Below are 24,435 nucleotides of genomic sequence, written 5' to 3' on the forward strand. Positions count from 1 at the left end.
GGGACAGTTACCTTGGGGGATAGGATGCGAGGCGCACTGAACTGCCCTTCTCGCCCCATCAATACATTTAAACTGGAACCGAGACAACTTTCTCTCCTCCTCGCCTGCCTCGCCTCCCTCCCATCTCCTTCCTCCCTCCTTCCCTCCCTCCCTGCTCACCCGCTCATTCAGCAATAGCGGCCTCTCTTCTCCTTGGGCTCTTTGCTTGCATTTTCAGAAGGCCAGCCGGCAGGCCTGCCTCTTTCCAAAAGCATGAACCGTCCTAAGTGGCCCATACACCAAGAGAGCAACTAGCTGGTGCCCGGCAACAACAATGAGAATCAGCCACAGGTACAGCCCGCCAAGAAGGGAGAAAAGATGCAGGGAAGGCACCGGCAGGAATGGGCTGGGGGAATGCTTGGGGACTGCAAGGTTGCCTCACGTAACAGGAGAACTTAGGCCACCATTGTTAGAGAAAGGGAGAGAAAGCGTTTGAGATCTAAATGATTTTAATTCTTGAATACACTATGTTGTTGTACCTTACAAAGGCACTGTGAGGTCTCGGCTATAGATTATGGGCCTGTTAGGTGAGGAAATCTCTCTCTAGGTTCAACAGAACTCCGTTTGGGACAAGGAAATACACCCCTGCTTGTGGCATCTCTGTTTCCCTGGACCCTCTCTTTCTCTTCTCTTTCCATTGTCCACTGTATCAAATATCAAATAGCACATGCCCTGCGGCAGTTCTGTTTATTCGTGAAGGGTCAAGTACCATTATAAACAGTAGCATGGTGGTAAATTTGAAAGTGCAGGTACACTATATGATGATCTCCATAGTCGACCCCCCACAACAGTCCAAACACACAAGCCACTGGATTTCTCTATACAGTATCAACAAGTGAGCAGGTCTTTTGTAAAGCTAATGATTTTTAATTGCCCATTCAAGACCAAACCACCCTCAAGTGCACAACATCACAACAGGTCAATAGAGCAACGGCTAAACCCTGTAAGACAGTGGTCCTCCATCTTGGGCGTCCAGATGTTCTTGGACTACAACTCCCAGAAGTCTTCACCACCACTTCTGCTGGCCAGGATTTCTGGGAGTTGAAGTCCAAGAACATCTAGAGACCCAATGTTGGGGACCACTGCTGTAAGACATAAGAAGGAAGAACCATCTGCACAAGTCTCCACTCACATCAAACTCTTCCCAGAAACCACCTTTGGCTGCTTCTTCCACTTGGCTCCTCTTGTTGAGCATCTGCACTCGGTCCTCGATGTCAGCTGCATTCACTCGAGTGGCATTAAAAGGCTAGGGGAAGAAAGAAAGTAGTATACAATAGTATACAAGCAAGAAGTAAAAGTCAAGTGTTCCAAAAGTTCTTTACTGCTACAGGGATGGCCTTGCTGTTTATATAAAGTACTGTACATAAGGTTACAGTAGAACCCTCATATGCATGAGAGATCAGTTTCAAGCCCCACCCGTGGATGCTGAAAAATGCTTACTACAGCGAATGGTATTATAATAGCGAACTCTATACATAGCATAGTGTCTTGCTCCCTCTAGTGGCCAGTTCTGGTAACTTCATTGTTAGAGATATATGTTTATGGAATTTTAAAAAAAATATTTTTAATATGTTCATATCCTGGATATGTAAATCAGTGGATATTGATCTTGCAGTTAAGAAGTCTTACTATATTAACATAGACTTTCCAGACTTCCAGCTTGACGCTGCGACAAAACAGCAGGAGAAGGACGGAGCTCAGTCCCCTGGGCTGAATTCCAACCTGTTTGGGACTCCCCCCAAGGGTGTTAAAACCACCATGAATAGGTGGTGAAATGGGGGAGGAGCCTATTGATTGTGGGGGGGATGGCGGTTACCCACGTTTGATCCAAGAAACCCCCCAATCAACCAGTGGGTGGAAACAAGCAGCTGAATTAGCTTGCTTGCAAGTCGTCGGCAGCCGGCAAAAGAAGAGATAAATCAGCCAGTTTAACATTGTGATTACCACTGGGTGACTGCTCTATGACTGTCCCTGGATGGAATAATCCCTTTAACATTAAAAAGTGTCTCCTAGCCCCCACCACTAAACAAAGCAGCGGTGGATTTGAAGAAGGGGATGCAAAGAGACACAAAGAAAATAAATTGGACATTAATTAAACACTTAATTATACTTCAAGGAAGGAAGTTTGGTATTACTTAAGAAATTTTCCTCTTAAAAGTATTTTTGCCAAACAATGCTGGGAGTTAAACTGTTATGTGTTGGCAAAAAGCCCAGAACATGACCTTGAATACTCAAACTTGGAACTCTGTTTTGACTTTCCTTCCCCCCCCCCAAAGAACTGACTAAAAGATAGACAATTAACTTTGGAAAGTCTAATACAAACATAGAGTGAACGGGGTTGTCAATTTACGTCAAATTAACCCTAAAGGTGGTCAATTTACTAAAGTAGACTTATTGAAGCAATTATTGATGGATCTGGACTGACTGCTCTAAGCTACTAAACATCTTTCACTTGAAATACAATAATGCTACAACAAGGGAAATTCTGGGATGAAACAAAATCTACCCTTCAAGCAATCTTAGAAATAGTGGGATCCCATAACAAAGAAATGAAATCATTCAAGGAGAAACTAAAGAAGAACTATATTCAACAGGAGACAGGGAATAATGAACAAGGAAATGTGAGGGTGGTGGACGATGTATGCCAACCAAAAGAAGAGGTGGAAGAAATCAGAGGAAAAAATTTAGATTTAATTCTAACCCTGGAGCCGAGTAGAATTTTAGCTGTGTTAAGGGAAGATAAGGGGAGAAAATCAGCAGAATTATTTAAAAATAGCTGGAAGATCTATTGGAGACAGATCAAGTGTATAAAATGTTTTCAGATGACACAAGGGATGGCAAAATGTTTAGAGAGATAGAAACAAGAATTGGGAAAAGACAAACAAGAGAAGGAATTACTTAAAAAGAGAAAAAAAGAGAAAAAAATTAAGGTGGCCCTCAACGTTCAACGCATGTATGCAATTAACTTCTGGAATTGTAAAAAGGCATATCTTATATATTTAAAAAGGGAATTAAACTGAAATAAGGGATCATTAATCAGGGTAAAGGCATAACACAGTGGTTTTTAAGGTAAATTGAAGCTAGATATAAAGATGGGGCAAAACAAATAATGTAGTACTTAATGAATATATATTATATATGATATTGATATAGACATGATAGAAAATGTGGAGATCGAAATGGCTAAACAATTATATAAAGAAAATCTGTATAAAATGCTTTAGATAACACCTATTGTGTGTTAGGAACCTACTCAATTATTACTGGTATAAAATACAAAGTTCGTCGGTTAAATCACCTCAAAATTATATAGATTTGGAACCGGAATTAGTTTATTAGGTACGTTTCTAGAGGATTTTGAGAACATTATATACTCTGAGAGCAATACCCTGTTTCCCCTAAAATAAGACCTAACCTGAAAATAAGCCCTAGTATGATTTTTCAGGATACTTGTAATATAAGCCCTACCCCTAAAATAAGCCCCAGTTAAGTGAAACCCCACCCTCCACCACTGTGCAGCAACCAGAAGAAGATGACATGACTGTATTTGAATAAATATAGATTGTTGTACATGAAAAATATAAAACATCTCCTGAAAATAAGCCCTAATGCATTTTTGGAGCAGAAATTAATATAAGACCCTCTCTTATTTTTGGGGAAACAGTATATTGTATACTAAAACACACACATGAAAGATTTAAATGATTAAAAATGTATAGATTATGAAGAGACAACTAAGACACCAAGACACAAAAAATAAATAATTATAAGCAACCCATGTAACATAGTATTTAACAAGAACAAATTGAATGTAGATAGATTGAAAAATAAAATATTTTTTAAAAACCCAACAACATAGCCTTTCCAGTGCCTTAGCCCACGCCTATGATAGTCCACAAGTATACAGTCAAATATTGTGGGAATGGCTATGGATGTAAAATGGATAAATTTGCTGTTTTTTAACAGTCACACAACGCAAAGGCCAGTTTTAATCAGTCCAGATCTTTTTGTTCCAGACACACAGGTGTGTGTTTTTCTCTCTGCTAGTGGAGGCTTCTACTTTTTTTCAAATTCGTACAATTTGAACAAACTTTCCCCCCATGTGATCAGTTGTTTTGTTCTCCAAAAGGATAGGGGGGCATGAATGTAGCTGGTATTTAAGTGATGTACGTATTAAGTTGGGCATAATGTTTTGGATAGCAGGAACACACATTCCCTAGTCGCACCACAGTATTTTTTTTTATATTTAAAAAACAAACTACCAAGTTCAGCTCTAGATCACCTTACCGCTACATTAATATACCAGTTTAGTGCTAGATCATCTCTGCATGGGCAAGAAAAAAAAAAAAGATTAAAACTGATAAGAAATAGAAATAACTCTGATGAAGCATGGCCAACTACTATGTTTCCACTCTATGTGTGTATGTGTTTGCACATTGTGGAGAACATTGGAAAACTGTCCCTTTTCCCAGCACCGTGTAACCCTTGAAACAGCCCACTGGCTTTACAATCCAACTTTTAAAAAAAAGTTTTATGGATATCAAACAAAAAACCAAAAAACCAAGTGACAGAAATGTTGTGACCCCTTAAAGACTAACTGCTGTATTTTAATGTGAACTCTTGTGAATAAAGTCCACTTTCCTCAGACATTAGAGTGAGACTATATGGCTGTTATATTTATACATGGGCCCCATGACCAAGTGGGGATACAGACAATGTACAAAGTGAAAATGAACCATTAATGATCCATTAGTAAAGGAATATGAGAGTCATATAGTCTTACTCTAACGTCTGTGGGACAGGACTTAATCCCTAAAAGCTCACTTCAAAATATAGCAGTTAATCTTTATGATGCCACATTAGTTTTGTCTGTTTGACTTTTTTTATCTGATATGCTTGCACCGACTCACATAGTTGTGTCTTTGAGACTTATGGATACTGGTTTTACTAATTTTTTTAATCTTTATCTGTCTTTCTCTTTAATTACATGTTCCCTCCAAGATTTCGTACAGCAGCAGCCCCCAGAAACTGTATAAATGTATTATGAGGGATGAACGAACCTTCTGTGTGTAAACAAGCCCGCCGTGTCTGCCATCATATTTACCTGTCTCAAATACACAAAGGATCCAGATGCCTCCTCAATGCCTGTCTTCTTAAAATGTTCCACCAGGTCAGTCAAACTGCTGAATTTCTCTATGCCCCCAATTGTGTACTTTCCTTTCTGAAGGAAATAGGACATGTTATTTCTGCTCCCTTCTAGCCCCATATACAGTATTATTTTTTCTGATGACATCTCAGTACCAAGACCACCTTAAGAGATTCAGGTAACAAGTGACAATCTAAACTTTGAACATTCATACAGTGTTTCAGAAGGGGCAGAATCTTCTTGGGTCTATCTTACTACAATAAAAGAGAACCAATACAAAACTTCCGTTGGACTCTTACACAACTCTCTTCATTTCAGTGGGGCTTGGCCAAGACCATTTCTCAGGAATTGTGCTCTATGTGCCTAACCTTCTGTGTTCCTGTCTTGCTACCTTCAGCATCACCCAAAATCCACCATGTTTTTGGCCCTTGCATGTTACCTCATGAGAAGGCCACCACTGGTTATTACATTGAGGTATAAAACTCTGACCTTCTCAACCTACCTCTTCTGCATTTGACCATTAAATGCTTCACAGCTATAAATCTCTCTCTCTCTCTCTCTCTCTCTCTCTCTCTCTCTCTCTCTCTCTCTGCTGAGCTGGTTCACCAACTCCAGTTGGCTTCCAGGGAGCTACAGTTACCTGGAAAAATCCACTGTTACTTATTTGACTTGATGCAGCTAGTTCAGTCACTGTTTGCAAAAGGGTCTGTAGGGGGCTGTGGTGACCACTGTAGTGTCTTTTTCGTTTTCCCAGCCCAGCTTTGTACAGGGCACAGATTGTCTACAGCTGGTTAAATACAGATGCTCTTAAAAAATAGCAGTTGCACAGACTTTCAGACAGATTTGGGAGGGGCACTTGAAATAATTTCAGATTAAATGCCAGAGCATCCTCTTCAATAGATCCTGATTGGCAGCACTTCTCATTATTCAGTATGATTTATAGACACTTAGGGGGGACACTATAGGGACGTGGTGGCGCTGCGGGTTAAACCGCAGAAGCCTCTGTGCTGTAAGGTCTGTAGATCTTCAGCTATAAGATCGAATCCACGCGATGGAGTGAGCGCCCGTCGCTTGTCCCAGCTCCTGCCAACCTAGCAGTTCGAAAGCATGCAAATGCAAGTAGATTAATAGGGACCACTTCGGTGGGAAGGTAACAGTGTTCCGTGTCTAAGTCGCACTGGCCATGTGACCACGGAAGATTGTCGTCAGACAAAACGCTGGCTCTATGGCTTGGAAACGAGGATGAGCACTGCCCCCTAGAGTCGGACACGACTGGACAAAAATTGTCAAGGCGAACCTTTACCTTTACCTTTATGGGGGAAGTGGACGGAAACAAAAAGGAAGACTTGTTTACACTTGGCCTTGAGAGGATTTTGTCATTTGCTTTGTATTCATCAGATTCGGCCTTGAGTTACATCTTCTTTCTCTGATGGGTCATATGCCAGCCTCTACCCTGACCAGCCCCTACAGTTCTTCTGCCTTTGTTTCTCAGGTTCCATCTCCTGAATCTTGAGAGAACTAACAAACACCCTTCCTACTCTGTGGTCATCTTCTGAGGCTGAGGAATCCAAGGACTTCTTCTGCGACTCTCGTCCCTTTCTTTTCAAAATATGAAAACCGTGTGGTATCGGTGATCTGCTTCACCCATCGCCACTGGCAAGGTCTCAGGCCTTCATCTCCATCCTGAACATTCATGTCATCTTTCCTTATCTGGCTGATCCCAGTTCTCCTCACTGCTGGGTTGTTTAAGCACTTGCTACCAAAGTCATTTATGGAGAGGGCTGACAACCCACATGGCATAGAGTTCAAGGCCCTGGACTTTCATCGAAGAGCTAGACAGTCACATCCCTGCTTAGCCACAACACTGACTAACCTTGGGCCCAGTCAATCTAGCTCACACATTTGACACAAAGATAGAATGGGGGCACATATTTTAGAATGTTAAAATTCAAATATGACCAATAAAATAATCAAAAATAAATATGACTCCGAGAATTCCTGGAGATTTCTCAATCTGGGACTGTGGTCTTAGGAGAGAAGCTAGTTGAGGGTGGTTTGCTCACTCTCCTCTAGGAAGAGAAAAGGACTTCTGTCTCCTTCACTCCCCTCGCTCTCCTAGCTTCTCACCTCACACAGGATCTTGACATGAGTGACTTTGAGTCGTTCTTTGGGGGTGCTGGTGGCCCCAGCCGGGGTGGCATCAATTCCAGTTTTAGCTTGATCAGTCAGGACAGAGAGCACAAAATCACCAGGCTTGCTGAGGCTCTCTCGTACCAAAAAGGTCCATGGTGCAGCCTTGGCTTGGAGTAAGGTCTCTGCCGCTGGTCCTGAAAGATGTCCATGGTACCACCTGAGGAGGAGGAGGAGGAGGAGGAAAGGTGAGAAAATGGACAGGTTGGGGAGAGGGCAGAAGGTCACAGTAGCTGAAGCATATTTCAAGAAAGGATCTCATCTGGCTCCAATGGAAAGGCTCAGTTTGCTTTGGAGCAATGTCCCTTTGTCGGGAAATCATTCCAGCCACCGAGCCCCCACAAAAAAGGAATCCTGCCAGTGTACCACAAAGGTCCAGTTTGGGCTTAGGTCAGGGTTGAGCTGGAGCAGACCTGCTCACCAGGAAACAGCTCACAACAGATGGCACCACAAGCAGTCCAAAATATGAGGTATACAGTATGCCTATGTGATCACACCCAGAGGAGGACATGGCCCAGGGAAAAGAATGGGTGCATTAAATGATATTAAAAGCTTTAAAATGTTTGTCTGAACCAACATAGTGATATTAAATTCATGAGTGTGGGCCTGTTTGTTTGCTTATTTATTTATTGTATAAACAGTTAAAATGTTAAAATGTGCCTTTGTAGTCTTTTAAGCCATTAACTGTCCACTAGCATTTCCTGATCTTGTTGACATCACGCGTTTCTCCCAGAAGTGTTGTCCTCTGGCCTTTTTCATTTTTACTGCACACTCCTACGCATTCAGCAATTTCTAAACTACGCACACATATAAGCATAAACAAATCTTGTTGACCTGAAAAGAACACACATTTTGCCTGACCATGAACAGTCCTTTGTCATGGTGAAAATAATCACACTGCAGGTATTAAGGACACAGCCGCACTCAAAATGTTTATTGAATGCCGAGCAGCATGCCGCTCAGATAGAAAAGTGAAATGGTATGTCTTTAAGATCAGTAGGGTGAGTCCCACGGCTCCAGGTGGAGTAGAAAAGAGAAGAGAAATCAGCACGGGGGAAGAACGAGACCTGTTCTGTAATTTTACTGAGATTTCCCAAAAAGGTCTGTAAGTGCATCTTCCTTTCAATAGTAATAAAATTAGTAGTAGTATTTATATCCTCGTTGCTTTATCTAGAAGTACTCAAGAAAATTGATTTTTTAAAAAAATATTAAAGTATGTTGTTTTTGTTATGTGCCATCAAGTCGCCCCCAAGTTATGGTGACCCCATGAACTGGGGTCCAAAATGTCTTGCCCTCAACAGTGCTGCTTAGCTCTTGCAAATTTGAGACCATATAAAAGCATACTACTACTACTACTACTACTACTACTACTACTACTACTACTACTACTACTACTACTACGAAGAAGAAGAAGAAGAAGAAGAAGAAGAAGAAGAAGAAGAAGAAGAAGAAGAAGAAGAAGAAGAAGAAGAAGAAGAAGAAGAAGAAGAAGACGACCAGCCAGGGGCATTAAGCGCTGTCAAGGCACTTCTAACATATGGCAACTCTATGGCTTCCAAAAAGTTTTATTATTAGCATTCTTGCTTAGGTCTTGCACAGGTGAAGACTGTGGCTTCCTTTATTGAGTCAATTAATTTCATTTGAGGTCTTTGTCTTTTCCTACGGTCTTCCACTTTTCCTACCATTGTTATCTTTAAGTCTTGTCTTCTCATGATTTGTCCAAAGTACAATAACTTCGGTTTACAAAGTAGTTGCCACATTAGTCAGCGTAAGCATAGCTAGACAAAACCAAACCAAAATAAAAAATAATAGTTTGTCCCTATGTGAAATGCTGCATTTAGGATTCTTTACCATATTTCTGTCATATGTTCTTTCTTTCTTTTTAAAATTTTTTAATTAAGTTTCAACAATAAAGGGGAAAAGAGAAGTATAATTACAACAGTCTCAAACAAAATTCTGTATCTTTTCACATAATTATATATCTTTAGATTTTCATATTTGAATTTCAGACGTGTTAAATTTATAAAATTCTGACCATCTTTCTTCAAAGTCCTCATATTGTCCATTTGCTTTCAGTAATGTTGAGATCTTATCCATTTCCGCACAGTTCAACACCTTCATTATTAGTTAGTCTTCATCAGGAATCTTATTCGTCTTCCATAGTTGTGCATATATCATTCTAGCCCCCGTAATGGTATGAATCATTACAAATTTCTTATGTTCATCCATATTTTGTTGAATCATAGACAGTAGAAATAGTTCTGGTTTCAGCTCAAGATTAACTAACATTGTGATATAAATGCTCATACACTACTCCAGTAATTTCTTACTTTCTTACACGTCCACCAAATATGGAAAAAAGATCCCCTTTCTTCATTACATGTCCAAGAAATAGTAGATACTTATATATTTACTTTCTTTCTGTCTGTCTGTCTCTCCCTCTCTCTCACCGACTGCAAATAATTCTGAGTTTCAACAGCCATCAATTGTGTCTCTTCTTTCAACTACAGGAATAGCTTTTTTGCATTATTTCCTTAGAGTATCTCTGATTTAAATTAACCTATCCCATACTATTGATTAGGAATTGTTGAGATACTGTACTAAAAATATGGAATGGTTGTAAAGAAACATTATAAACATTATTATAATTAGAAATATGTAGTATATTTGAATTGGAATCAGTGTGCCAAGATTTTAAGTTAAGCAAGGATACTGCCTTGATCAGCTGCCGTCGCCACCACCAAACTTAGCTAACAATATCTTCAGAAAATACTATGTAACAATATCTTATTGCAAGCTGGCCCTGTTTTAATATAAAATATATTGAAATGGCTTGGTCTTGGTTGTGCAATCAGTGGTCATTAACTTTACAAAATACCTGCTCATGGAAGAGATAAACCCTTCACGAAGTCATAAAATTATAGAATTGGAGGGGTTATCTGGTCCATCACCATGCAAAGCCAGGAAATGTTTTGTTAATTCTGAGAAAACAAGAAAATAAATTCCTGGAAAATCCTGAGCTCATAATAGGGATACATGTTTATTCCTCTCTTTCTCTTTCTCCTAGTCTCTCCAGGTAAAATCCTACATGCAAACCACTAATCTGTCCTTTGCCAACTTGCTATTCTACGCCTGCCAGCTGATGAACACCCAAGAAACTGGTTATTGTCCTACAGACAGACAGAGAGACAGACGGACAGACATAGCTATGGATCAACACAGCTGCCTGAATTTTTGAATCCTCTTTGTGGCTTATGGGATTGTTATGATGAGCACTAACACTTCAAAATTTACTACTACACCACAGTCAGCAGTTAGCGCTAATACAATGTTATCCTGAGCTTATTGTCATTGTTATCGTTATAGAAATAGGATATTTTTATACCCAGTTCATCTGCTGTTTAATTATTTAAATTGTTTCACTTTATAATTATTTTTCTTTACTGCAACAATTTATTGAGCAATTAAGCCAATAATTTGTTTATTGTAAATATATGCTTCAGGCAATGAAGTAGATGATTGTACACACGGATGCCAGCCAGACTGAACACAGAAATCAGACTATAAAACTGGAAGTGGAAGATGGATAAATTCTTTTCCCTCTGCAAAATCAAGGCCAGGAGCAGAATGTGATGTACTTTTAGTGTGAAAAACAGAGGAAAGCTAAAGAACACTAATATGATCATACTACTAGAATATAATTTAAATAAAATTCCTGAAGCATTTAAAGCCCATGTAAAGAACATATTTGCATCAATGCAAAGTTATACCAGCACAACTTAGTCCAGATCTTCTACACTCTCAAGATGAAATAATAATAAAAAAAAAAGAACTCAGAAACACCCCGAAAATGCAAAATATTACCAACAACCCAACAACCATTCATCTACAGTTTATGGAAGCATGCTAGACTTCCACGCTAGGTCCTTCTCTATTATTAATGAACTTCTAGGGTACTCAAAACTTTGATTCCGGAAACCCTATCTAAGAGCAAACTGCAAATGGACACTTGAGGGAAACTATATAACATTTTCTGGTTCTGCGATCGAGTGAGACTTCACCATATGCAATATTGAAACATACATTTTGAACCATGATTTAATGCAGAAGAACTCTGGGCAGCAAAAAAAAAAAAAAAAAAAAAGTTAAACCCCACCCCCACCATATTTCTCTTCTAGACATTTTGGTCTCCCAAATAAGCTTTTTTATTATTTTTAAAAAATCCATAGCACATAGTGAGACAAGCAGCTCACTGGACAGGATACTGGAAAGTAATCTGGGCAAAACAAATTACTACTAAGACACTGGGACAGAAAGAAAAGCACATCCATTTTGAAGAAGGGTGAGGATTCTTTTCCACAAAGCCCATTCATTCTTGGATGGACTTGATAATATGTTAAAAAATACCATGTCAACTTTTTAGGACCTCAAAATGCTATCGGCAAAGTTCTCGTCCAATGCATGTGAAAGAGGCCCTTTTGTTTTCAAAGCAGGGGGACTTCATGCCTTTGACATTCACACTAAGTGCACAAGCTCATGTAATTATAAAAAGAGTGAGAGAGACATATTGTAAGTGCATTTGGGTCAGAAACAAAAGAAGCTGAAGCAACTTGTCTTCCTAAACAGTGGTTTCTGATTAATTTTCTCTAAGATTTCCAGACACCGGGGTTACATATATGAACAAACCAAAATAGGAGGCAATAGTGAAAATCCTGTTCCTTATAGCAATAAATTACATTTGAGTAGACCTATTGAATTAATGTGGTTTTGGTGAGTTAACTCTTCCATAAATTCCATTTATTCAAATAGGCTACTCTAACTGCAACTTAGGGTGCAGTTACACACTGAAATACTCCTGGGTTTGAATTGGGTTTAGCATGTTTGAAACCGATTTTAAATAATTTCTTTACGTGATGTACACCTGAGCATGATTTATTTTTATTATTATTATTATTGGCCTGGTAGCATGCTTCGGTGTGTAGAAAGTAAGCATCTTAAAAACACCTGCTGGGGCTTGTTTATTTTAACTCATGATGGACTTTATATATTTCGAATCATTTTTGCATGTTTGCTTACCTGTGTTGGAATAAATTATGTCTGTGGGGTTTATCAAGGGCTGGATTGGATACGCTCTTCCTCCAGGAAACTGGAGTGGCTGGGGCGGGTGGCCTCTGGCCAAGGAAGAAGGAAGAAAAAGCGGAGTGGAAGGGTAACCTTGCAGTCTGATCTGGTGTTGTTATTTAACACTGTTCCAGTGCTTATCCCGGTTTGATTTTTTTAAAAATTAAAAACATTTAAAATTACATCACAGCAGAAGAACATGGCTTTTTTCTCTGCTGCCCACATCCCTTCAAAGTGGGAAGTGAACTAGCAGTGGTGGTGAAGGCACCGATGGCAAGTGTCTATGAGAAGCATCCAGTGCAAGGATCAGCAGCCGCAGGACCAAAAACCTCAGCAGTGGTTCCAGGACAAAGAGCCAGCAACTAGAGTGTTTTTTGGTACAGACATTTCGCTCCAGGAATGCATAGCCTTGGGAGGGTGAAACATAGGAATCTAGAACCCCTGCGATGCCAAATTTAAAACATTTTTAAAAGCCAATGTAGCCCCCCCCTCAACTGATATACCACACATCTTACAGCCGAATTAAAAGTTGACCCAAGAAGAGGCGTACCCCAACCAAAAAAACTACTGTACATGACTACAATGTGACTTTAAACCAATTTCAAAAACCTTGATCCAGCTCCTGATTTATTTCAATAGTGTAACTGCGCCCTTATCCTGTTTCCCCAAAAATAAGACCTAACTTCAAAATAAGCCCTAGTATGATTTTTCAGGATGCTCGTAATATAAGCTCTACCCCCAAAATAAGCCCCAGTTAAGTGAAAACCCGCCCTCCACCATTGTGCAGCATTGTGCGGCAACCAGAAGATGACATGACTGTACAATAAAACATCCCCTGAAAATAAGCACTAATGTGTTTTGGGGAACAAAAATTAATATAAGACCCTGTCTTGTTTTGGGGGAAACATAGTACTTTAGAACACAAATCTCACTTACAACAGGCCCATTTGAATCAATGGAACTTACAGAGAAGTTGACTCACTAACCCCCCCCCCCCGAGTGAATGGATGTGCCATTGACTATGCTAAACAAAAGGATTTTGGTCAAAATGTTTTTCACATTTAACTAAAAAGAGTGCAGTTTCACCGCCCACATTTCTTAAGTAAAGGTATAGCTAGTTGCCTGACTGATTCCTCCCCGAAATACTACATACATGCCTACACATTTGAAATTTAAAATCTACAGGACAGAAAAAATAACTCTGAAAGAAAGTAGAAATAAACATTGAAAGCAAATAAATGATATTAAAGAAAAAGAACTTAAAAGCACAAAACTAAAACAAACACCACCACCCCTAAAAATTCAGATCTAGATATTACAACATAGGCACCTTATGAGGTGGCCTTATCTTTAGCAGGCCACCCATTTCATATCATTTGTCAGGATAAAAATAATTTTATCCAACGGTACCTGAAGATGGCTGATAGTCACCCACACGTTCATTCATTTAGCTCAGCTGAAAGGGCCTTCTTTGCAGATTTTCATGTTAAACGTGGTTTCCAGGTAAGGTGGGGGATACAGGGCTTATAGGCATCCCAACCTGCCTGTCACCCATTTTGTCTTATAAGGAATGAGAGAAAAAGGGCATCTCTTTGCCACCATACCTCAGACGTCACCTGAGTTCTTTGTCCAGTTCTGGGCAGCACAGTTTAAGAAAGATATGTAGAAGCTGAAATTTTTTTCCAGGGGAAAGCAACCAGAATGGTAAAATATCTGGAAACCAAGCCCTACAAGGAAAGAGTGAGAGCCTCGTGTTCTCCCTCCTCCCCCCAAAAACAAGCACATGGAGCAGGGCAAATCCCAACTTCAACCACCATGCATGGGCAGAGGGGATTCAGTTTTTTTTCTCTCTACAGCCATTCTGTCTGTAAATATGAACACAGTGCAAGCACCAAGAGAAAAATTCCACTGATCCACAGGTACCAGCATTAGTCGGTTGCAAAAAATTATGAATTTTTGTGAAAGAGATGCTGCGTGTCCATGAAAGTTCATGATGGAACAAACCTGTAATCTTAAAGGTGTCACATCCGCCGCCCCCCTTTAAAGCTCACATTGTAGAACGGGGTATAAATTCAGGCGGGGTGGAATGAGAGTTGAGTGAGGGTTTAAACCTTATCTATCGGTGTATGATCAAAATTAAGAAGTAGAAAACAAGATTTAGCTGCACCCAATTTGTTTAGCACAGTGTACAATTTAGCCTGCGATTTCTGTGCTAACCCGAATTTTGGCAAGCAGACTTCGGATTTATGTTTTCCCGTATCCATTGTCTTTAAACATAATGAAGGGAGCTGGTGAAATCTGGAATCTGGTTTTCTATTTCAGGGTTGCTTTTCCTTTCTTTTACTTTTTTTTTTTTTGTTCTTTGCTTTTTTTATATACAAAGGACAGTTCTCAATCTGTCGTTGTTACGTACTGTCAAGTTACCTCCAATTTAGGGCAACCCTATGAATGAGCAATCTCCAAAATGCCCTTTCCTCAGCCGCCCTGCTCAGGTCTTGTAAAATCAAACCTGTGGGTTTCTTTAGAGAGTCCCTCCATCTCATATTGGGTCTTTCTCTTTTCCTGCTGACATCCACCTTTCCCAGCATTATTGCCTTTCCCAGATAATCCTGCCTTCTCAGGATGTGCCCAAAGTAGGACAGCCTCCGTTTCAATGTTTTTGCCTCCAGAGATAGTTCAGGCTTGAATTTATCTAAGACCCACTTGCTTGTCTTTCTGGCAGTCTAAGGTATCTGGAATACAAGAGAGGAATACAAGATTTTAATTGATCTTAATTTTAGTCTCCAGTGACACATTCTAACACATTGTGATCTTTTCTAGTCCCTTTATTGCTGCCCTTCTGAGTTTCAGTCTTCTGATTTCTTGGCAGCAGTATACATTTGGATTGATGGATGAACCAAGGTATACAAAATCTATTTTTGTCTTCTTCATGTTCAACTGCAGTCTTGCTTTGGCACTTTCTTCTTCTACTTTGACTAACAGTTGTTTCAAGTCATTGCTGTTTTCTGCCAGTAAGATAGTGTCATTGTCATATCTTAAATTATCGATATTTATTTCATCAATTTTCACTCTTCCTTCATCTGAATCTAGTCCACATTTCTGTATGGTATGGTATGCATACAGATTGAACAGATAAGGGGATAACATATTCCCTTGTCTGACACCTTTTCCTATAGGAACCATTCTGTCTCTCCATACTCTGTCCTAAGGGTAGCTTCTGGTCCACAATAGAAGTTATACATCTGGACAATCAAGTGCTGAGGCACATCCATTTCTTTCAGAACAACCCAATGTTTCTCACGGCCTACACAGTCACAGGTTTTCTGCAATCTATAAAGCACAGACTGATCTTCTTCTAAAACTCTCTGATGCGCTCCAGCAGCCAGCTGATATTTGCAATATGATATTGAGAGCCTGTTCCTTTTCAGAATACAGCTTGAACATCAGACATTTCTTGCCTCATGTAAGATAAAAGGCTTTGTTGCAGCCCTTGAGCACCATTTTGCTTCCATGGGAAATTAAAGCAATGGTCCTATAATTACTGCACTCCTCCTCAGCATTTCCTTTGTTGGTGATTGGAATACATATTGAACATTTCCGATCTATGGGTCACTGTTTTATTTTCCATATTTGTTGGCATATTCTTGTCAGGGTTTTGACAGATTACATCTCTGTAGCTTGAAACAGTTCTATCAGTATTTCACCTGCCCCTGGTGATTTATATCTTCCTAGTGTGTTCAGAACAGTTTTCACTTCACTTTCTAGAACTGCAGATTCTGCATCATAGGATGCCACTTCAAAGAAATCTGTCATCATTTTATCTTTTCTGTATAGGTCTTCAGTATATTGTTTCCACCTTCTCTTTATTTTTTTCTTGGTCAGAGAGTGCCACTTCTCTGTTGGACATTCAGCATCCTGATTTAGGCTTAAATTTTCCTTTGATTTCTTGAATCTTTGGGAAGAGATGTCTTGTTTTTCCTCTTTTGCTGTTCACTCTTTGTATTGGTTCTGGTAGTAGTTCCTTTTGTCTCTAAGTGCTGAATAACTGAACTCACTCTTCTGACCCTATCCTATGTCTGTCACCTTTTACTTTTGCTTCTTGTCTATCCTTCACAATTTTAAGTGGTTCTTTCATCATCCACTTAGGTTTTTCTTTTATTTTCAGTACAGGAATTGTCTTTTTGCATTATTCCCTAATAATATATTTGGCTTCAATATACAGTTCTTGTAATTTAAGGTACATTGAGTTTAGTAATGCAAATCTGCTCCTTATGTGGACTTTAAATTCATCTGGAATGTTGTTTGAATTATATGTTGGCATTACAATTATTTTAGTGTTATCAGCTTTACTGTTGGATATTAACAATCCATGACCACAGTCTGCTCCTGGTCTTCTTCTGGCACAGTCTGACAAAGGCAATACTTATGATGGTTGTATTTCTTGAAAAATGGCACAAGCATGTTACATAATGGAAGGAGGAAGAGCAGAAATACCACAGGGGAAGGATCATGACTGCATTCTTTAGAAGAGAACATGGAAAAGAGCAGTCCCTCTTACCAACAGAGAAAACAAAATGCAGGGACATGTGATAAGCAGCATAAACTAAATACTAGGTGCTCTCAGTCCCCCTCTTATTGGATCTATATGAACAATTTATTCTTTGGGGATTGGAACACAAATTGAACATATAAATTCCAACGTATTGCACCTCAGCGTCTTTTCCCTGAACAATTATTTTCCTTGATGGATTCTATGGAATGCACCTTCTTTTATGCTACTAATGTGGCAAGTATGTTCTTCACTCATTTTTGACTCAAGAGTCTTGAAGGGTGGATCCAGTTAATACATATAAAATATATCTTAGCCTAACCGTAGCCATTTTGCTTTCTGTAACTTGCTTTGCTATATGAATGTTTTGCTTAGGCAGGCAAGAATGAACAAGCAAGGAGGAGGGAGTATCCGTCAGAGTTTCTTCCAATTAACAATTAAGATATTTCTAATAAAAAGTCTGTCCTTGGAAAGCTGGACAGTAGACACAGGGAATGATTTACTGCTCAAAGTTGGGTTCATGCAGGAATGTGTACCAATTATAGAAACCCCTCCAATTTCTCCCCTCTCCCCAACTCCTTTGGTCCCTCTTTCATGTTATCCCTTATGAAAATGTATATTTTTGTATCGGGGGCACGCTTTCTGCATGTGAAGTTTGCGCCTATTTTCAGCTGAAAATATTTATTTATTTATTTATTTATTTATTTATTTATTTATTTATTTATTTATTTATTTTGATTTGTATCCTGCCCATCTGATCAAATAGACCACTCTGAGCGGTCTATTGAATCTCTCTGTCTCCGGCTGATTGATTGATGTGTTAGAGACAGGCAAAAACCCAGGCATCAGTCCTGGACCCCTTTCAGTCTCATTTGGCCCCCAAAGCTCAAATATTTCTCACTCTCATTCACTCTCTCTTTTTTAAATAGGCCAGCTTTACCTAACAGATTCATCAGCTAACCTTGCTGTTGGGCTAATTGGTGGTTTTACAAGTCAAAGATAACACTTGCTTTATAAAGCTATTTTAGTTTCTGGCATGATACTATAATAGGAAATGAAAAGAACATATGTAAAGATAGTGTTCCTTCTAACTGTGAGCAGTGGCTTTCCACTGCCTGTGAAACTGCTGGTTATCTTACAGTTCCTTTCAAAAATACACCTCTACTGATATTCTGGCAATTTGCAAATATAAAAGTTATTTATTAATTAATAAATATATCAGATACATAACTTGGTAAAGATAGGTCAACTAAGTACTGTACTGGTTTTGACCTATAAAGCCCTAAATGGCTTGAGTCCAAGCTATCTCAAAGATCGAATCTCCCTGTCTGAGCCTACCTGGGTGTTAAAGATCAACAGAGGAGGCAATTCTTTGGATCCCACCCACCTTCGCAGGTGCATCTGATGGGGACACTGGAGGGGGGCCTTCTCTGCTGCTGCTCCCAGACTTTGGAACTCCCTCCCATAAGAGACCAGGCTGGCCCCACTTTTGCTGTACTTCCACAAGCAGGCAAAGACCTTTGTCTTCAGACATGTTTTCTTTTACTGACTGGGTGTCTAAGGCATTTTTTTAAAGTGGGATTGTTTGCGCTTTTGTTGCTTCTAATGTGTTCTTAGCATTGTTTTTAGCTGCTAGTTTTAATATAGCTGTTTAATGCTTTTTAAAATATTCTAATAATTGGGTTTAGCTTTTAATATTGTTTCTTAATACTGTAAGCTGCCTTGGTTCCTTTTTAGGAAAATGATTAGATATAAATACTTTAGAGCTTCTAGTACATTATAGAAGTCTCCACAAATGTATCAGAGTGGGACCTTATTCTAAGCTATATAAGATTATAGTCTTCATTTTACGCATGAAAAAATAAAATAAAAGCTGAATTGGATTTTAATTTTTTCCTATGCTTTGCTTACATGCATTGGGCAACAACGACCCAAGTGTTGTTATGTAGGCCAAAGCAGATGCATTAAGTTACTCTGTTTTAACATCTTTTCCCAGCACATCTATTTATTGAAAACAATGAAGAATTATAATTATCATTAGTTGTGACAATTCTAAATTCCAAGTGGAAACTGGGAGTTTGTCTCATCTTGGCCCCACACAATTAGGGTTTCTGATATTTCAGCAGCCCTTTCATTCCCAGTGCACTCTCAAGTAGGTTAAAAGGCCTGAGATTAGATCAGATTTGAGTCATTTTATCCTTGAGCCTGAGGCCGAATAACAAACATTAATAGAACAACCTCATTGTCTCCCCCCTCCACAGAGCAGGCCTGTGAAATTGCAGTTTTGTGTCCAAATCCCCAGGTAAACGTCCAGCTACTTTCAGCTTAGCAAGGCACAAAGCTGTGCTGGGCCATCTTTAGATTAATTTGATTCAAGAGCGGGGGGGGGGATCCATGCTTATTTGAGGACTTGTACAACTCCCACCCCTTATATTTTAGAAAAATCAAAGATGTCCCGGAACCAAAAGGAGCTATTCTGAACACTTTCAAGTTTAGCCGTGGCACAGCATCTGCTGTTCCTTGTGTGGGCCTCCCCCCCCCCTTGCAGGAAGGAAACTGTTAAGCCCAGCAGACCCTGTTAGGAGGAAGCCACGTGATGGAAAATCGGAGGGGGGGGGAAAGGAGGGAGAAAAAGCCGAAGAGCTTTCGTAAGTGCCTGGAGGGCAGAACTTTCCAACCGCAAGGGAGGAAGCAGCAGGTTCCCTGACCAACTGCTGCACGTTGGATGCAAACACACAAGGCCACAGGCACACTCGCAGACGCACAGAGTCAAAGCGGGAGGGGTGGGGTGGGGTGGGGTGGGGGAGGCTGCACATGGGTCGCCCCCAAGAAAGGGAACGACCCCTTGCTAGAGCCAGGAGCTGCCCATTTGCCCCATGGGCCCAAAACAGATAAACAAACAAGAGGCATGTGGACCCAAGGCTGTGGAAATGTCACGCGTTTCCCTGGGCCTGGGGTTTGCTCTGCGCTGTGGGCTTAAATGTTAAGGGCTCTCCCATCTTAACACAATTTGCAGTGGGCCAAATGTAGGGAACAGTGTGGACGGGGGATGCAATCCTGACCCCTCGTCCTAGGTTGAAGAAACAAGAGGGGCAGCGTACACACTGAATACGGAACAGGTTGCAGTTAATAGTGCATGAACGCACATTGAGAGGACTGGGAGGATGTGTTTACCATGTGCGTTGATTCCTGGTTTGAATGTAGGTACAAAAATGCTGCTTCGTCTAAGGTACATATGTGAGAGGGCTGCCCTTGGGTTTAGTGAAGTTTTTGTGATGTGCTACAGTTTGTGTGACTTACAGTAAGCAGAGCTGGAAGGGGCTCTGTCAAGGAGGCACAGTGGGGAATCGAACCCCCAACCTCTAGCTCTGCAGCCAGATACCTAAACCACTGAGGACTTGATGAGCACATTGTAACTATTCCCAGCCTTGGGTAACCCAGGTGTGTTTGGACTGCAACTCCCAGAAACCTTGGCCAGCATAGCTGGTGGTGAAGGCTGCTGGGAACTGCAGTCCAGTAACATCTGGGTTACCCAAGGTTGAGAACCACTACGGTATATAAGCACGCAAAGAAAGCCCTTAGTGGGACACCCTTTAAAAATGGTTTATGCTCCCAAAAACATGAAGAATCTATGAAGTTTTTCGTATGGAAATTGGGAGGTAGTGTGGTTTGCTGGGTGTGTGTGTGGAATTGACTGAGGAGATCACAGGAATAAAGAAGCATTAAACAAGAGAAGATAACTAGAGGATGTAAATTGCAGCCAGATATTAGCACCGATATTAGTGCCAAGTAACTGATTTATCCTAGTCCCCTCCTTCTATTTTGTTTTGTTTCGTTTTGTTTAGAGAAATAACGCTTCACTAAATTATTCTTTCTCCAGTGTTTTCTTTTCCCCCTCTTTTAACAAATAAGCATTGTGAAAAGTATGTTTTATTTTCATTTCACATATTTATTCAATTGTCAACGTTTCCGAACCGTTCTTTTGCAGGTGAATGATTTTAATGCTATGTATAACTGGGGTCCCTATATTTGTAAAGAGTTGTGTCACTATTAAAAAACTTGACTGAGATTTGGAATACTCAGGTTCAAATCCTGACTGTGCCGTGGAATTTTATGGAATACCCCTGGGCAACCATTCTCTCTCTCATCCTGACTGCCCCACAGAGTTGTGAGGATAAAGTGTGAAGGAAAAGGACCATGTCTGCTCTCTTACTGGAGCAAAAGCGGAACACTGATATAGTTAATTAGTCAATTAATAAATAAAAACAGTCCTTTTTCCAGAAAGTCCAGTCCTAAGCAAGCCACACTGAGCACTCTGGCCTTTATTTTCTCTTGAAGCATACCAGTACTATTTTTATACGAACAAATGCTTTAATATAACAACAGCAACGACTGTAACTGCTAACAAACCAGTTAAAAAGTTCAAATAAATACACCATTCACTCATTTCTCCCTGTGCATACCACCTATAGCTCCACGTTGAACAGACAGGTGTTCAAACCTTTTCTAAATGTGTCCCAATTCTGGTTCCATACGAAGGTGCTGGGGGAGGAAATTCCACAGGTTTGGAGCCAAGGGGGATAATTCCTGAAGCCTGGAATTAGCCCCGTTAGTCTAAGAGATCAACAAAAGGCTGGGATCTGTGGACAGAATATGCCATGACACCAGATCTGATAAATAATTAGGGCAAAAAAAATGTAGGGCTTTACATGTCAGGACAAGGATTTTAAAATAGGTCCTTGACTTAAAAAAAAAACCCATTCACTCATTAAATTCTTTATTTCTGCCATTTGCTAATCAAGAAGCTTGAATACATGCAGCGATGAAATGTTCAAGGCTTGTGCCATATGCTGTTTCAGGTGGAGGTATGCCCTTTGATGAGCAAAAGGTACTGGCTGGGCTTTATTCAGAAATTTCTGTGTCATCGCATTCTATAGTACGTAAATAACTGTATATGTGCAGATCATTCGTTTCTGCACATAGGAAACAGATTATATACATGTTCAGTGTTGTGTTTGAATAGGTACAGATCAATGAACTGTACAAATATACATCACGAGTGGAAAACATGTTCCGTTATTAACTAAGGCAGGCTTATCTTTTTACATACCTTTCTGTTGTTGGATCGGAACAGTTCAGCGGATACCTCAAGTCTATGATGGTGCCATCTTTGTCTTGCAGGGATCCTTGCTGCTGTGTATAATATTCCACCAATTCCGACAAGGTAGCGAATTTCTCTCCGCCATAGAGGTCGTAAAAATCCCCTGTATTCTGGATACGGATGTGGGTTACCTGGTCACCAACCCTACAGGGAGAGGTAGAAGCATTTAGTCAAGAAAAAGTAGCTGGCACTAACCATTGAAGAGGGAATCAAGATAAAAGTGGATGGATAGGACAAAGTTCCTTCTACCAAACTCCCAACTCCATGCATTTTAGATGACAAAATAAAGGTATGTTGAGCCATATGTTGAGATGAAAGAACTGGGTACTTTCATCTACACCAGAGTACTAAGCAGATGTTTGTGACAAAGGCACAAAAACGACAGTGTGCCTTTTTAGTGGCTCCTGTCACCACCATTGATACTTCTCCAGCTCAACATAAGCTGTAGAAGCTTTCCTGTCCTCAGAAGAAACCCGGATAACATTTAGGTGAGCAGCAACTGCGACATTAGAACCGTCACTGACGTTTTCACTCCATGTGAAATTCCAAGTCAGTTTTCAAATTCTTCCTCTGAAGAAATGTTTGAGTGTGAAACCAAAGGAGTGTTATGAGATTAGTAGTGAACTTTCTCAGGAAATGAGATTTGCATAATCTCTCCTTGGCTGGGAAAAGTGACAATTGGGACTGAGGGAGAAGAACTAGAAAGATAAGAACTGGTGCTGGAATCAGCCCATAAAATAAGAAGTAGTTGTATATTACAAGGAAGTCTTGTATGGAAGGCTTGCAGCCTCCGTCCAATGTGAGGAAAGGGCTTTCCTGCTCCAGTGTCTCATGTCTTCCCAGCAGCAGTCAGACTAAGGAAGTGTTTGGAAATAGGGGCAAGGAGGAAATAGGGTTGTTACTAAGCCTAGATTAGCCAGGGGATTTTTGTTTGTTTATCTGTTTATATGCTAGTTCGCACAAAAATGTCGAGAAGGACAGTTTTCCTAGCTCCAGTCTTGTTTTGGGGAATGGTTTTTGTCCCTTATTTAGGACCCCACCCCCTAAATTCATTAAAATGTCTCTCACTCTGATCCAGAAGGGGGGGGGAATTGGGCTTTTTCACATGATCTGCCCCAAGCAATAACTCTGACATGGAGGAATTATTTCTCAGACTATGCCCAGGTATCACAGGCTGAATGGTTTCAAAAGCTTTCTACTGTCCCTGCCCAGCATGGACAGTAGAAAGCTATTAAAGGCTCACTCCTATCCCCGTATCCTTGGTCAACCTGTTCACTCTTCATTCCTTCTTGAAGTCTGTTTTAATTTGTCTCAGAGTCTTTTAGATGCGGTTTTAAAAATTAAACATAGGGACAAGGCCCAGTGGATAATTACTGCCATCAATGGAAAGAGACACGTTTTGTGTATTTGTAGGGCAAACCTGACTGGGAAATGTGACCAGAAGGACTGATGGACAGCAAAGAGTCCACAAAGAAGAAGGGAATATCAGCAGTTCCGGGGGGGGGGGGGGAGAATGATGGCTGGCCAGTTACCTGACAGAAAGCGAAAAATCTCCTTTGTTCTTCCGGCTGGGACGAGCCAAAAAACTGCCATGAACTCCCCGTGCTTTGAGTAAGGCCTCAGCATCTATGCCGCTCAAGTCGCGGTGGAACCACCTGTTGCATGGGATTAGAAAATAAATATACCATAATTTGAGGGGATAGGCAGGAGGGTTGCAAGAGAGTATGGATAATGCACAGTCTTGATGTGTCAAGACATGCAAGTTCCTGTCCAAAATTCTTGTCAGGCTTTTACTCTGGCCACACATGGGTTATACATGCATATTCATCATTTGGAAATGTATAAATTGGAGGTGTGCATAGGTCAATAAGCCACCTCAGATTAAACACCAAAAAAGAACATTCACTTCATCTTGAACACAATACAGTAGTTTAAATTGCAGTCAGATCATGCATTTAGCCATCAGGTATGAAACGCTAAATCCAGAGATCAAATGTGGGCCAATTATAAAGAGGGTGGTTTTTAAAGATTCTGTGGCCTTTAACAGCATCATGCCATACAGAAATACAGCTGTGAAACTTTTCTTAGCCAACAAGTAAAGTGGTGGTCAATGCTTCACTCACTAGATTTTTGCTAAATACTAAATACAGTATCACATCCAGTTGGAAAAGAAAAAGAAAGTATTTTCTTAATATGTGAGCTGGCCTTCAGGCAATTTTTCTGAGATAA

The 24,435-nt window shown here is 40.2% G+C and overlaps 1 protein-coding gene across 5 annotated transcripts in view; it reads right to left on the minus strand.

Moving 5' to 3' along the window:
- PTPN6 (protein tyrosine phosphatase non-receptor type 6) overlaps positions 1-24,435 on the minus strand; it is a 50,680-nt gene that overhangs the window by 16,722 nt on the left and 9,523 nt on the right. For 4 of the 5 annotated variants that reach the window (XM_020804130.3, XM_020804129.3, XM_078384723.1 and 1 more), the window contains 5 exons: positions 23,739-23,861; positions 22,156-22,350; positions 7,313-7,535; positions 5,144-5,260; positions 1,172-1,285 (listed from right to left, as the gene is read on the minus strand). In XM_020804130.3, coding sequence (XP_020659789.2) covers positions 1,172-1,285; positions 5,144-5,260; positions 7,313-7,535; positions 22,156-22,350; positions 23,739-23,861 — 772 coding nt within the window. The remainder of the gene's footprint in view (positions 1-1,171; positions 1,286-5,143; positions 5,261-7,312; positions 7,536-22,155; positions 22,351-23,738; positions 23,862-24,435) is intronic. The other variant, XM_078384724.1, reaches the window with a different exon arrangement.

Source organism: Pogona vitticeps, chromosome 2 (genome assembly GCF_051106095.1).
Source record: "Pogona vitticeps strain Pit_001003342236 chromosome 2, PviZW2.1, whole genome shotgun sequence".
NCBI lineage: Eukaryota > Metazoa > Chordata > Lepidosauria > Squamata > Agamidae > Pogona > Pogona vitticeps.